The sequence below is a fragment of the Poecilia reticulata genome, linkage group LG16 (assembly GCF_000633615.1).
Source record: "Poecilia reticulata strain Guanapo linkage group LG16, Guppy_female_1.0+MT, whole genome shotgun sequence".
NCBI classification, from domain to species: domain Eukaryota; kingdom Metazoa; phylum Chordata; class Actinopteri; order Cyprinodontiformes; family Poeciliidae; genus Poecilia; species Poecilia reticulata.
In genome coordinates, this window is record NC_024346.1 from 13478327 (window position 1) to 13494069 (window position 15743).

A 15743-nucleotide genomic window follows, 5' to 3' on the forward strand; every position below is an offset into this window, starting at 1 on the left:
CTATTCCCCTGCTTGGATCTCTGAGTAGCTGCCTCTCAGACTGCCAGGATCTCATCGATCTCTCAGTCTCTGATACTCTTTGTCTGTTGCTAATAAGAATGATGGATCAGCCATTGTTACCATGGAAATCCTCACTGCACCGCGGATTCCGGCTGGTGTTTTTCCTCTTCGTCTTCCTGCTGAAAACACAGCGCCGCTGCTTTTGCGCGCCCGCTTCGGATGTTACATCCCATGTTCATTCTTCAGGTAATCCTTTATATACAGAACAGAAACCGCTAAGCTAAAAACTAATTACAAAGTGATTGCTACCAGTCGAAATTTGCATAAATTTCGCGATCTCACTGCTTTTGCAGCTGCTCCGTTCCGCTTCTCTGTTCCACTTCTCTGTCACGGTTACTTGCGCAACTTTGCTTTGTTTCTCAGCAACAAAATACAGCCCATCGTTATTTATTGAAGATTTTACATTTCCAAAAACACAGGAATCTAATGTTTTGTTTTGTACGTTTGGAAGCTCATTCCCTCTCACATAATCGGAAAAGCCGGGAAATGGCGGCGCTTTTGACATTTCTCTGACATTCGGAAAAATATGGTTTACTAATTTTAGCATAACTCCGGTTATACTTGGCCTATTGACACAATTTAAAAACTGGTGTGTAGTTTATAATGTGCACTTTAAGCTCAAGTTAAAAGTGAGAAAGTGTTTTCTACGGCGTAACAAACTAGACGTTAAAAAGAGCTATAAGGCTATGGACCCCTATGGTTTAAAGGATCGATACTCTCGGATGAAAAATCGATACTTTCCGAGGGCAGAAAATATCGGATATATATCGATGAATCGATTTATTTATACAGCCCTAGTGGTAAGCCTGCATGATCAAATATTTCATTGTATTTATGTAATTATATTAGGACTAGGCATATTAATCAACATGTCAGCAGTAAGCTTCAATGTAAATATGCCCAAGTTAGCACAACAGCTAGTTTTCATCCGTTATCCTAAGGCAGATAGAAACAAGAAGCATCTCCTAAAACAAAGAGCAGAAAAAAATGCAAACATTAACATAGCACATTCCAGCTACAAGGCAGATCAAACTGCTTTGCATCATAAAAACACAAAAATAAAGTAATTAAAACACCATACAGTCACCACATGAGAGACCAGTAACAAACATTACATTTTGTTAAGTCCCAGATATTTGGTCGATGGAAGTGCAGCTTCTGTTATATGGGATTGTTTCAGGACATTTAGTTTAATGTCTTTTTTTTCATTGGTGTTCCCAGGAAGCAGTGTACCTCAGAGTGCGCCGCCTGTCCCCACCGGCGCAGGAACCCATTTTCGTTTCCCTCCTTCCACGCCTTCTGAGGTCCTCTCCCCCAACGAGGATCTGCGCAGCCCCGGGGGCATGTTCAGCACCGTGGCGCGACGGATGGCCCGCGGCTCCGTCAGCGACTGCAGCGACGGCACTTCGGTCAACTCAGAGATCGAGGAGGGGAACGGTGGTGCAGGAGAGGAGAGGGGTGAGAGGAGTGTGAGCGGAGGAGGAGGGGGCCCCGCCGGCGGCGGGAGTTACCGGAGCATCATCCATCCGCGTCTGTCTCATGAGGCTCTCTTCCGTATGTACGGAGGGCCGGGTAACCCTGCAGGCCACCCCGGGCCGCGAGGCCCCGCGGGGCACCGGATCCACCAGGAGCCGCTGTCTCCCTTCCCAGTGTCCCCACTGCCTGGACCCCCAGGGGCGGGCCTCTTGGCCCCTCCTCTGTCTCCAGCGCTGTCCATGACCCCAACGTCCCACCTGCCCTACACCCCGTCCCCCACGCTGTCTCCCATGCTGGGCTCCCACTTCTCCTTCAACCCAGAGGACATGAAGCGCTACCTGCAGGCCCACACCCAGTCCGTTTACAACTACGGCCTCAGCCCCCGGGCGTTCCTCCAGTACCCCAACATCGTGATCCCTCAGCCCCACCGGCCCGCCGCCGACAAGTCTGGCCTGGCCGCTGAGAGGGCAGAGCGAGGCGGAGGAGGGGAGAGGGCCGGAGACCGACACCATCACCCGTCTCTGGCTCACTCCGCCCACCACCACCCACAGCCTCCTCACTCAGCCCACTCACACCCCCATTCTCACCCCATGCACCACCCTCTCCACCTGGGGGAGGAGCCACCTCACATGTCTCCCTTCAAATTCAAGCTGCAGCCGCCACCTCTGGGGAGGAAGCAGAGGGACGGACAGAGCCAGGGTAAACCGAGGCAGAGCTCCCTGTCCTCTGGCTCCGGGTCCGGGTCCATGTCCTCCACCTCTGGACTGGGGTCCTCGCTGTCCTTTGGCAGCGATCTGAGCTCAGCAAGCGGGTCAGGAGTCATTTCTGCCTCCTCCTCAACGCAGTCCTTGAACAGTGCTGGACTCCCAAAGATAAAGGTGTGTAAACCTTCTCTTTAATCAGAGTTTAATTCTTTGGTCAATTTAGTGTAGCTGGCAAAAGTTTTCACACAGTTCCTCACATTTCAACCATGAACTTCATTGTGTTTCATTGGATTTTACAAGCATGAGATGGACCAATAGAAAGTACTGTTATTCAGGATTCATACAGGTGATAACCTTAGTTATGGGTCAAAATGTCAAGAGATATGAATACTTTCAAGGTGTAGACTAAGAAGAAAGTGAGGTTAGTTGCACAATAAATAAAACTGATGGATAATAATTCTGTTTCTGTCTTAATTTATGCCGTGATTTATCGTTCCTCAGGTGGAGCCCATCTCTGACATAGAGTCAGAGGAAGAGGTGGAGGTGACGGACATCAGCGATGAAGACCCAGACGAAAGGGATAATGAGTTTGAGCTCTTCTCCGCTCGACACTCCAGAGTTTCCAACCATCACCACAACCATCACCTGTCCAACGGCACGGCGGCCACCCATCATCCGTCGCAGGATGAAGACCTGGACGAGGACGTCTTCAAAGCCCCCGCTCCTCCTCCTCCGGGTCTGATGCCGTTCTTCACCTCACAGCACGCCCACCGCGGCCTGACCGCCCTCAAGAGTGAACCGGTGGAGCCGGGTGAGAGCCACGCCGCCCAGTCCCAGACGGCCTCGACCGGAGCCGCGCAGGGGAAGTGCATCCCTCTGAAGCTGCGGTTCAAGAGGCGCTGGAGTGAGGACCAGCGCATGGAGGCGTCGCAGGAAGAGTCGGACGACAAGAAGGTCCGACCGGAGGAGGGGAGGAATAAAGGGAGGCAAACTAACGGATGTGTGGAGATGGAGGAGGACGGGGAAGACGGAGACAGTCCCCCTCCGCTAGCTTACGAGGGGTCTTTATCGGCGCCTCTGGCTTCACATCGGAGGGTCAGCGCCGAGCTGCACCGCGCCACGGCCCAGCTGTCCCTGGAGAACAAAGACTGCTGAGGAGCCCCAACACTACTGCTGCAGCAGTACAGGAGTTTGTAAATGTAATCCCACTCCCACACTGACAAACTAGACGACCCGAGAGCAGAGCCTGACACACACGCTCATAAAACTGACACAGCCAGACTCCTGTTGAGTCAGAGTCGCCATCAATCCTGGAAGAACCAGCTCCCACACTGCAAAAACACAGCAAGCAGCATTTTATCTAGTTCCTATTGCAAATGTCTTAGTACCGTTGAAATTAGACAAAATGTATATACAAGTAACTGTACAGCACGATGTAGGAGCTTGTTTAGAGTCAAATTTTCAAGTCCTGCCACATATTTTCAGTTGCACTTAGGTCTAGACTTTGACTAGACCATTTTAATATGTGAATATTTTTTAATCTAAACCAGTGGTGCCCAAAATGTTTGCGGAAACTGCCAAATTTAAACTACTGGCAGGACACAGAGTTGCTGAAATTAAAAATGCAAAAAGGAATGTATTGCGATTTTACTTTGTTTTTAACATTCTACCTGCTCGACAATGCAAAAATTTTATGAAATCTATATATTTAAAAACTCAAAACAAAAAAAGGGGCAACAATTTGTTTAATGTGATTTCTCTTAATTTTACCTGCTCGACAGTTAACAAAAAATGTTAGTAAATCTATAAAGTCTTACACACTAAGAATATTTAGACTTTCCACATTGTTGCCTTAGTAAATGAAAAACAGACAATTTAATATTTATGAAAAAGTCCTAGTTGTTGATGAATAATCAAATTGTACTACTTTTTTCACTTATAACTGGCACTTTTTCATCAACATTAACAAATTATTGACTTAAAACAAGCTCCTCCATCTTGCTGTTATCTTGTAAGTTAGTTTTGTCTCATTTCAAGTGTACTGAGATATTTGCATTAGAAACTAGACTAAAAATACTTGGTAAGATTTTGGTGTTTTTGCACCAGGCCAGTGAAGCTCTCATCTTCTCATCATCAGCAGCCACACAACTCTTTCCTCAGGAGAAACGACCCCTCACAGCCCTTCAGCTCGCCCTGCAGGCCAACGGGACTTCTAAGTGCCTGCATCAAACCCCGAGAGCCCTGGAGAGAGACATGCTGGGTGGGACAGAGGAGGGCGGCTGTGAGGAAAGATCACGTGGGACGGGAAGGAAAGTGTGGCGAGTGGGGCTGTTGGGTGTTTGTCTGGCCCTCTCCACTCAGGGAAGCCTTTTGCTGTATCTTTATTGGATCCACACAGACACATCGAACGGGACTCAAGGGACTTTTATCGAGCCCAAACCAAGCAGAGACGTCAACTTTTCCCTCAACATTTGACTTTGACACCACCACCCCTCTGATTTCCTCCTGTTCTGTCTCGTTTCACTTCAAAAACACAAAATATAACCAGGTTGTTTTGTTTTTTTGCTCTATTTCCTGATGAAAATATCTTAAGACACTTGAAATAAGACAAAACTAACTGAAGAGTAACTTTTCAACAAGATATAGGAACTGGTTTTGAGTAAAGAATTCATTACTATTGATGAAACAGTAGTAGATTATTTCACTTTAATCTGTAGAACTAGTACTTTTTCATCAATATTAATAATTTACTTAAAACAGGCTGCTATATCTTGCTCAAACGTTTCTTCTCAGTTAGTTTTGTCTCATTCCAAATGTACTAAGGTATTTGCATTAGTACTTGGAACAAAACTACTTGGTGAGATGTTGTGTTTTTGCAGCGTTCTCTCGTGGACCACGTGTGGAAACGCCACGACTCTCTTCTCGCAGAAACAATATGAGCCCCAGGTTGATGTGGGGGAGCGTTAAAAACACGAAGGAAGAGCGTACCAATCTCTGCTTCTCCACCTGAAGTAGTTTCAGCTGCAGCTCGAGCTCGTCTAACAATCGTAGTGTTAAACTAAACCAGCAACGACACACAGACACACACATGCACAGCACTGCCGTCACAGCTCCCTCCAAACACACACTGCCGCTGATCGCCTTCTTTTTAAAGCTTGTAAAATAGTTCAAACTGAGCTCTAAAGCCACACGCAGAATATATCTTTATATATGTTCAGATGGAGATGATTACGGAAGAGTTTAAGAGAAGCACAGCATTTTAATGATGGATTTATTTTTTTTATGGTGAGTGGATCATTTTCAGATGGTATTGTTATGGGGACAGCAGAACAAAGAGCGGTGGGGGATTTCTTGTATATTTGTTGCATATGTAAACAAAGAGCTCAGGCTGGTCCACCAGAGGAAGGAAGAGAAAACCAGCAGACTGCTAATGATTCAGACGGTTTGCTTGGCTCTGCTGTTCACTTGGTTTTGCAGTAGCCTGCCCTTTCAGCGTGCAGCGCTCTGTTTTTTTTTTTTTTTTTTTTTTTTCCCCTGTCTGCAGTCTCGCTCTGCTCAGCGGGGTTCTCCCTGGTCAGAGCTGTCCTGGCTGCAGGCCACCTCTCCAGGCTTCTTCTGCGTGTCAGCGAGGCGCTAATCCTGCGCTGTTCTCCTACTCCAGTTAGTGTTAATGCTTCAAAGTTCAGCACAGTTGAGAGAAAAGGGTTAATTATTATACCGAGATGCCCCTACCCCTAAAATCTATGCACTTTTACACACACAGACACACACACAGACACAAGTGTTTTTGACAGGCTCTAACATCCTGACGTCACCTGGTTGGTTACCTCTGTTCCTTGAAAAACTTTTTGAATCTTTTTGTCAGTGAATCAACAACCTTTGTTGTATTTTATAAGATAAACCAACCCAAGTTATTGCAAAGGAAAAGATGCATTGATTTCATTTTTACTTTTTTAAATCTGAAAAGTGTGGTTGGCCTCTCTTTAGTCGTCATGCCTTCACCGGCTTTGTACATCTACATCTTTTAGCTTGTTTTTGTTTGCAAACAAGCTCAAGCTCAGTCGGATCGGACTGAGAATCTCTGTGAACATGAATTTTCAAGTCCTGTGATATATTTTCATTTTGACTCGATCAAAAATAATTTCAAGAGTCACAAATGGCCCCTGAGCGACGCTTTGGACTTCCCCCAGTTAGAACACATCTATCCATTGACCCAAATCTGTCTTTAATTATATTTTTAAAACTTGGCTAAATACATTATTTTTGAATTAAGAGCGACCTAAATCATGTTTTTATTGCTGCAGATAGACTAAAAAGTTTGGACACACCTGGTCTGTTCTCAAGTTTGTTGCAGCCTCCATGCTGAAGAGAAGCATTTCCAGATCATGATACTTCCACCATAGTGATGGTGTGGAAAACTGCAGATGGCACATTTCTTTCAACACTAGCCAGTCCATGGTCTGCAACCTGCGGCTCCAGAGCCACAACTGGCTCTTTAGTCAAAAACCTTGACTAAAAATCATGAAGAAATAACTGAAGTTTAAAAAAGACATAATAAATGTATGTTGTAGCGATTTTCAGTTTCTACATTTCATTTCCATAGCAATGATACTAGAAGCACCAACCACTTTTATATGATCTACTTTTCTTATTAGGTTGGCAGTATGTGCAAATATCAACATCCTGTCAAAAGTTGGATATTTAAAAGGTAGATATTTATCAAAAGCTATAAGATCATGGTATTTGTGGCTCTAAACCCATTTTATTTATCAGAACTGAAGCCTTCATGCGCTTTGTTCACTATTGTGCTCTAACAGATGTCCAAAGCCTTCAAAGAACATCTAGATTTATACTAAAATTAAATGACACACAGATAGGCTTTAATCACCAGTTTAATTACAAGCAACTTCTAAAATAAATGCACACCGCACTTTTCAGATTTTTAACCTGTTTGTGTTTGTCCTTCAAGGAACAGTAGATGATCTGCAGTCTGTCTGTGGCTGAACTGATTAAATTTCTCTCATTAAGACCTCTGGTGGTCTGGATTGAAGCACACACACACACACACCCCCACCAGGTCGTACGTCTGTATTTGAACTGACAGCTGCCTTACTTCACCACATCTCAGCGACAGACATGACGCCCGTCTGAGCTGCTTTGTGCTCTCTGTCGTCTCGCTGCCGAACGTTTCCTCGCCGTGTCGGACTTCCTGCCGACGGACTCGGCAGTGAAAAGGTCACCAGTTACTCTCTCATCCTGTTACAGGCCTCAACTGTCAAACGGCACAAATTTTACATTTCTCCATTTAAAAAAAAAAAAAAAAGAGTACAGACTTCTTGGTTTATTTTTATGATGTCAGTATGAATATGGATTCTTATTGTTTTTATTGAGTAAGTTACCTCTCCACCTGGCATTATTTTTATTCCGCTGCTCGGCTACTTGTTGCTTTTTGCGTCGTGAGCATCACTATGGAGGGTATTAATGATTTGGCCCCCTGAACTTCATTCCCTGTATTGAATCCTTTCCAGCTTTTAGTTTGTTTTTTTTTTTTTTTTAAATGTGATATAAGTGAAATATGTGACAATAACTTCAGTGCTGACAGAGATCTACCACCTGGGATGGAGCAGGAAGCAAAGCGGGCGAGGATTTTATTTCAGGGCACAGAGGGAGTTTTTATCCTTTTCTTTTGTCTTTTATTGTCATTTTAATTTTATGTTACTTTTATCGCTCACTCTTGTATATTTTCCTTGTGTTGTTTTTTTTTGGGGGGGGKKGKAGGGGAGGGGGGGGTATGATTTTAAAAGAAGAAAGTTGTGTTTTACAGTGTAAAGATCTCCCTCTTTCAGTCTGTTTTCTCTCCTCTTCTCTCCCCAGAGCTGTTGCGTAACACCTCACACGGAGACCGGAGAGTTAATACTATGATGTAACATTGAATTTCTGCGCTTCTTTCATTGTTTTGTTTTTTTTTTCTTTTGTTTTTTTTTTCAAAACTTGTAATTAAGATGTAATCAGGGTTAATTAAAACCAGTTAAAACCCCAATATGAATGCTGCTTCTCTTCCTTAATGCATCCATATTCATTCAGGGGATTCAGGGTTTTATTGTGTTTATTTGTAAACAAAGAGATTAACTTCAGACTTTCTGTCGTCAACATCGAGCCAACGTGCGTGCATGAAGGATTTGGTTGTTTCAAGATTAAAGCAAATTTAAAATTACTCACAAAATGCTTCTTTACGGAAAGTGTTTTTAAGACAGAAGGATGAAATTTGTTCCTTTTTTCTTCAATGATGGGTTCCAGGTCTGAGGATTGGTTTTAGTACTTTCCAGAAAAATAAAAGAAATTGTTGTAATTCTACATTTTATTCAGTGTTACACTTCACAAATGCTGCATTCTTCCTTATTTTTTCTTTTCTTTCTTGTGCAGTTTTTCTCCCATCCATGTTATTCATTTTCTTCTTCCTTTCCTATTTTTCTACCGCTTCCTTTTCTTTCTCATTTGTCATCCCTTCCTCCCCTTCTTTTCTGCCTTTTGTCCTTTTCAAGCTTTTTCTTCTGTTTTTTTTTCTTTTTGCCATGTTCTTCTGCCCTTCCTTTCTTCCTAGTTTACATCATTTCCTTCCCCTCTTCCATGTATCCTTTTCATTCCTTGTAACATTTTTTCCTTCCTCTTTCCTTTCTTGATTCCTTCCTTTTTGCCCTTGTTTCCTTTCTGTTCGTCTTAAACCATCTGCCTTTCTATTTTTTCTTCTTTTCCTTCCTCTGTTGTCCTTCCTTCCTACCTGCTCCTATCTTTTTTCCCAACACCGTACAGCCATCTATGAATTCATAGTAAGCTTCAGTATTTTGTATTTAAACAACTGCGGCTGTTTTGAAGATGAAATGGACTTTTCTTCATGGCTGCACCGGTTTTTAATTGTTCCCAGCTGTTTGGAGCCGGAGCAGCAGCAGTCCTCCTGGATTATTCTGTTTGTCAACCTGGATTGACTTCATGCTGTGAAGATCTGTGCAGGTCTGGCTGCAGCACCTGCTGCAGGCTGATGGAGGACGTTTATGACCACAACTGGACAGATGTCCTCGTTTTCATGCTTAGGGCTTCATAATAACTTTTCCAGACTAATATATCTCAGCTTTAGTTTATTTATTTTTTTTTGTACTTTGTTTGGAGTTTATCATCTGTATGTTTCAAACACTACAAAGAGTCTGAAAGTGTACTTAAGAAGTATTAATCAAACCATACAACATTTTTGACACAAAGTCATTTTCAGAAAGGCTGATCAACAAAATGTTGAGGCTTTTTTTCTGGTTCTTTGCTGTTAAAATTTGAAAGAATGGCAGCTTTAAAACCTCCGAATCGTCCATCATCTATATAGGGCAGGGGTGTCAAACTCCAGTCCTCGAGGGCCGGTGTCCTGCAACTTTTAGATGTGCCTCTGCTGCACCACACCTGAATAGAATAATTAGGTCATTAGCAAGGCTCTGGAGAACACAAGAAGGAGGTAATTAAGCAATTTGATTCAGGTGTTTTGTACCTGTGGCACATCTAAAAACTGCAGGACAGCGGCCCTTCAGGACTGGAGTTTGACACCCCTGATATAGGGAGTCTGCAGCCTGCAGCTCCGGAGCCACAAATGGTTCTTAAAAAATGTATGAAGAAACAACTTGATTCTTATGAACTGTCTTGCTTAATAATAAATCACAAAATGTGACACTCAAACATTGATTTAGTCTTTAAAATATTGTATTAAATTCCTTTAAGACATTTCTTAACATTTTAATAAACTTCCCCCCATTTTTAAACTTCAGTAAATACTCAAGAGTGCGTAAAGGCTTAGCAAAAATATGTCTGCTTCCGAGGCATTTTTTCAACATTCCTCGTAAAAATCTCTGACAACTTTTAAAGATCATTTCATCACATTCTTCAAAGAGTTCATCACCTATTAGAAAAAGTTTGAGGAATCCTTTCGCAACCGTTTATTTTCCAACTTTCCTGTTGGATGCTGAGGGTTTTGAATGTAACGATTCCACAAGACTGTAAATTTCACTAAATAATCTCATTCATGCTGCTGTGAAACATTTATTCTAATAATTACAGAGCAGAAGTCCATCTTTTCTTGTTTCACCGTGTCATTTATGAATGAGTGATAGTGATCCTCACTAATATATTTACCTCTGAGAAGAAAAGCACTTTGTCCTTTCACCCACATAATGCTCAGAAAAGGTTACCTTGTAACGTGACGTCTGTAGCCGCTGCCTTTCTTTGTTCGTCTCAGGTGATTTACCGACAGACACACTCAGGTTCACTGTATTTATTCTAACAAAACAGGAAATCATGTTGGTGGTTAACATCAGTCCAGCAGTTTCTGCCCCTATACATTCAATGAAATACAACAAATAACCCCAAACAAACTACAGAGCAAATAGCATCCGACAGTTGACAAGCAGCAGTTAGCTTGTAAAAATGAAACATATTAGCTAACATCCACATTAATCTTGATAACAATTAAAAATATTTACAAAAACTTCACATCTATAATATTGTTGAAATAAAACCCTGTTACATATGAAGGAGGAGGAAGAGCCGCCTGAGACGGAGCGAGCCAAGAGTCGCTGGGATGTTGATGTGGGGGAAAAGTGAACAATAAAACTACAGTCGAACAGATTCAGTTTGAGTCCTGAAGGAGAAAATGAGTTTACTTTCTGGCTACTTCTTTCCAACACATTAACACATTTCACAGTAATCATTATTTTTTAAAAATGAAGGAAAATTCGTTTAAATCTGGGTGCAGGTCTGTACAAAAGTCTTCAGTAATCCATAATAATTTACTCCAATTCAGCCAGACTTTGCAGAATTTAAAGTGGTTTAGAGTAAAATATCTCCTTAAGAGTTTGAGGAGATCAAGATCATAAAATCCAAGGCTTAGACTTTATGTTTTTGATTTATTATTGCCTCTTGTTTTCTCAGCTACAAGCAAGCAACTTTGTGTGAAAAGAAAATCACTAAGTGGAGGATTAAAGAAGATGAAATCATAAAAGGTAGTGTACATAAATTGCAACTAAAAGTCATGTCCTTAAGAAACTAAATCCTAAGCCGTTCCTCTCGTCCTCCAGACTTTGGGAGCCTCATTTGAATGAAAAGTAAAGTTTACGCTCATTTGAAAAAAGGACTTTGTTTTAGATACGTGTGTGTGTGTGTGTGTGTGTGTGTGTGTGTGTGTGTGTGTGTGTGTGTGTGTGTGTGTGTGTGTGTGTGTGTGTGTGTGTACTGACTCTAGCTGCAGTCCACGGCTTCTGAAACTCCCCCACACTCCTGAATTGACTCTTTTTTTCACAAGTCTCTCAAGACTGCGGTTATCATTTTTGCTTGTGTACTTTTTCCTAACCCACTTTTTCCTTCCACTCAACTTTCCATTACTATGTTTGGATACAGTCCTGTGTGAACAGCCAGTTTTCAGCCACAGGTGTCAACGTCTGTTAGTGCAGACGCCATGATGGGATCAGAACTTCACAAAAAATAGCTCCTTCATGTTACTCTCATTCCATAAGAAACAGAATTTTTGGGGTTTCATATGAAATAATCATGATGTATATATATATATATATATATATATCACTTTTTAACTGATTTCATTCAATGTGGATGATGGTGATGCTGAGAGGATTTCCAGCAGCAGTCAGTGAATCTGAGGAGGCCTCTGACTGAAGACTTGCTGTGACTGTCTGATGACTGTCATGATATGCTAATTGCTAAATATCCAGGCAGCAGAGACAATAAACTCACAGTAACATCTCCTGGATGACCCCATCAACTGACATCATCTGACTTTGTGTGGACCTCCCAACATCAAAAATTAAATAAAATAGGACAAAGCTGTGACTTTTAAGTTCAAATCTACTTTAAAAATGTTAGATGCAACACAATGTGATCCTCTTTTCTGAGGTTTCTGGATTTATTGTATTATGATTGTAAAAAAGAATCTAGCTACTCTTTGACTTTTACTCTAAAGTACACCTTGGTGCACTCAAATCTGATTGCTGTACTAAAACTTGGCTAAATATAAGAAGTATTTTAACATGAAGACTGACCTTGATCCTGTTTTTATTGCTGAGAATACACAACAACAAAAAATATATGTTTTCTTCAATCAAGCTCAGAATAACAAGTCAACCGGATTCCTTTTTGTTTAAAAGGAAAAAATAACAATTCGTAGTTTTGGATTAACAATCCCGTTCCTACAAAAGAAAAAAAAAATTAGATAACTTTAATTAACATAGTTAATACTTTGTTTTTTGCTGAGTAGATAAAAAAAAAAAACATTTTTGGTGATCTTACTTTTTAGAAATTATCTTTTTTTTGTCCAGTAAGTAGCTTTGAGCTGATGATTTTGGTCCACAAGAAAAATAGTTTTGGCACAACTGTCAGTGTCAAAGATGTGAATATTTCCATCCTTTTTGGGAACTTTTGGATTCCACATAGAAAGACTGCAGAACATGAAATACTAAACTAAAATACGGTTGAGTAGGTAGGGAAAAAAGCCAACATTTTTGATGATTTTACTTCTTTTAAAATTATATTTGTTGGCCCTCGAGTACTTTTTAGCTGACTTTTCTTTCTTTTTGCACATATAAAATATAGTGTTCAGGCTTCTATTTCAGGCCCAGACGTGTGATGATTTATGTGGTAAAGAGCTAAAAAGTTGAAATGTCGATTGAAGTGCATGAAAATTATACCTCATGTTTTTATTATTATAATCTTGGGGTTGTTAAAGGGTTAGGAAATCAGGCCTGCGTTCAGGGCCTGCATGTCCTGCTGACTCCTGCGCCCTTGCAGAGGGTCACTGTGTGAGAACATACCAGCCTTCCAGGTGCTCTAACATCTACACACACACACACACACACTCACACACACACACAGGAAAGACACCACAGGAGCCGCTGAGCTCCGTCACCTGGGCCACATCCCTCTCCCCTCCGCTTCCTCCAAATTATGAAGCGCTTGCTTTCGCGGAAACCAGCGCAGAGGCTGGCTCTCTGCTCCACATTTAACCGCAGCCTCTGCACTGTGCACACAGTGCACAGCAAGAAGCCCGTCCTGAATGCCCTTTCATGCACACACACACACGAACACACACACACACGCACACACGCAAAACACACAAAGTGTTGCATCCTCAGAGAGAGTTACGGTACGGCTCAGCACCGAGGCCTGCGAGTAAGTTCACCACATCCTCCACCATACTGAGAAGAAGCGCACCGCACCGCCGTGAGGCTCGTTCACAGCGACGTCGCTTTGAGCTCTGACAAGTGTAAATGCACATTGATGTGGTTTGTTTGATACTCTGCTTCTTGTATTTCCGTTTCCTCCTTCCTTTCCCGCCAGTTGTCTCAAGCTAATTGAGCTAAACAGAGGCATCGGCGTTGTTATTTATGTCTGTAATTTTAGCTCTCAATGACTTGTGATGAAATACATCTGTGTGTGAGAACGTGTACGATAATAAAGTTTTCATTCACCTCCTAAACTGGTGCTCGTTTATTCCGAGACAACTTTAGGGCGGGTGTCTCCCCCTGTTGTTGGGTTACCGCAATAGCACCCATTTTACTGCTCACAACATCAGAATCACCTTATCGCCAGTAAACAAGTTCATAGACTAGAATATAGCTCTAATATAATGGTGCAAAAATAAATAACATATGAGAAAGAAAGAAGAAAAATATACAATTTATATACTTGTGAATAGTGTATACATGGTTCATCAAAATTGTAAATGTTGCTCATCGTTAACAATTCAACCTTTTATTCAAATGGAATATGTATAGTCAATCTAATCACGATCATAGCAAAACATTATGTCCACAAGATGACATGGAGTAAAACAAAATTCTCATGTAATAATTTTAAAGAAACTGACTTTAAAACGTATGTTGCCTCAGTTGGGAAACTTAATTTAAATAATCAGGAAACTTGTAAAAACAACAACACTTCTTAAGAAATTGATGGCCATCTCATAAGCAGACTTATTTGCGATATCATTTACTTTTGTTTTTATTTTAGTTGTTACAACAGACCTTGAATGTACTTACATTTTTTAAGAAAAAAATAATAATCATCATAATAATAATACTGTTTGCATAGACTACAAAGTACAGATTTTATTTTAAGTATTTAGGTATCTTTTTATTTTGTTTATTTTGTAGATTTCAATAACTTTTAGTAGTAGTACCAAAGTTTGTGGTTATTTCATATCATTATATTGTTTTTCTTTATGTAATCTGATATTACATGTTATGTTGAGGATCTTTTTTTCATTGTTATTTGTTCACAATAGAGTGAAAAAAAAGTCAACTTTCAAACTTACTTTCTGGATTAGTTTGCATAAAAATAACCATTTTAATTTCTATTCAGTAAATCAGTGCCTCAGATTAAAGAACAGACTAAAATAATCCCAACACGTATGCAAAGATTTCTTTTGGTTTCTGCTCTATTTACTGTATAATTCAAGTTCATTTTTTCAATATTTGTGTTCACATGTAATTTTAGTGTTTGTCACGTTTTGACGTCTTACCGTAGTTTCTTAGCTTGATTCAGGTTTGGGCTTTGACTGGGCCATTTTAACACATCGTTATTTAAAGTCATTCCATCGGAGCTTCATTCATCTTCCTATCAACTCTGACTGGCTTCTCTGTCTCTGCTGGAGAAAAGCAGCCCACAGCATCATGCTGCCACTACCACGTTTCATGATGGAGATGGTTTTGTCACTTGGCTTACAACTGACAATTATTTTAGTAATTGGTAATCCTATTGATTATTCTGACCGATTAATCGGATGAAAAAATTGGCACATTTTACCGATTTTTCATTCAACATCTTAAGCTTTTATATACAACATTAAAAATACATTAAAAGATGCAAACAAAAAAGTAGCTCAAGTAAGAAGATAAACGGGATATATCTAAACACATCATTATGCGTGTTTAGATATACACGCATAATGTATATCTAAGCATTAGATATACATATATCTAATGTTTATATTAGATAAATAATAAACTGGTGTATTATTTATAAATAATAAACTGGTGTAAATACACCAGATTTGGTGTATTTACTGCTCTGAATATGTTGTTTTTCTCAGCAAATAGCCTTTTTTTAGTCTGTATACTCCAGCTAACTATTAATCGATTACTAAATTAATTGAAAATTGTTTCAATAACCAATTTATCAGTTTTAGTTTTGAACCACGCAAAGCATTTTTTTGCATATATGCTCAAATGATCAGTTTGTGTAAATGTGAGCTGGAAAAAGACTGAACACTGTAGCGAAAAGCAGAGCACAATGTCGCTCATATGCTGCTTTCATAAAAACTAATGTGCACAATTTCATGCAGCAGCCAAACACATTGAGGTCATTGTAACTGTACTGAATGCCTGTGCTGTGCTCTCTGTCTTCTCTTGAGCACAGGGTGAAGTCTGTGTGTGTGTGTGTGTGTGTGTGTGTGTGTGTGTGTGT

General features: G+C 40.8%; 1 protein-coding gene across 3 annotated transcripts in view; it reads left to right on the plus strand.

Annotated features, from left to right (window-relative positions):
- The window catches only part of erfl3 (Ets2 repressor factor like 3), a 70964-nt gene extending 66724 nt beyond the window's left edge, over positions 1 to 4240 (plus strand). For all 3 annotated transcript variants that reach the window (XM_008431317.2, XM_008431318.2, XM_008431319.2), the window contains 2 exons: positions 1282 to 2414; positions 2742 to 4240. In XM_008431317.2, coding sequence (XP_008429539.1) covers positions 1282 to 2414; positions 2742 to 3395 — 1787 coding nt within the window. In that variant the 3' untranslated portion in view covers positions 3396 to 4240. The remainder of the gene's footprint in view (positions 1 to 1281; positions 2415 to 2741) is intronic.
- Positions 4241 to 15743: the final 11503 nt, after the last annotated feature.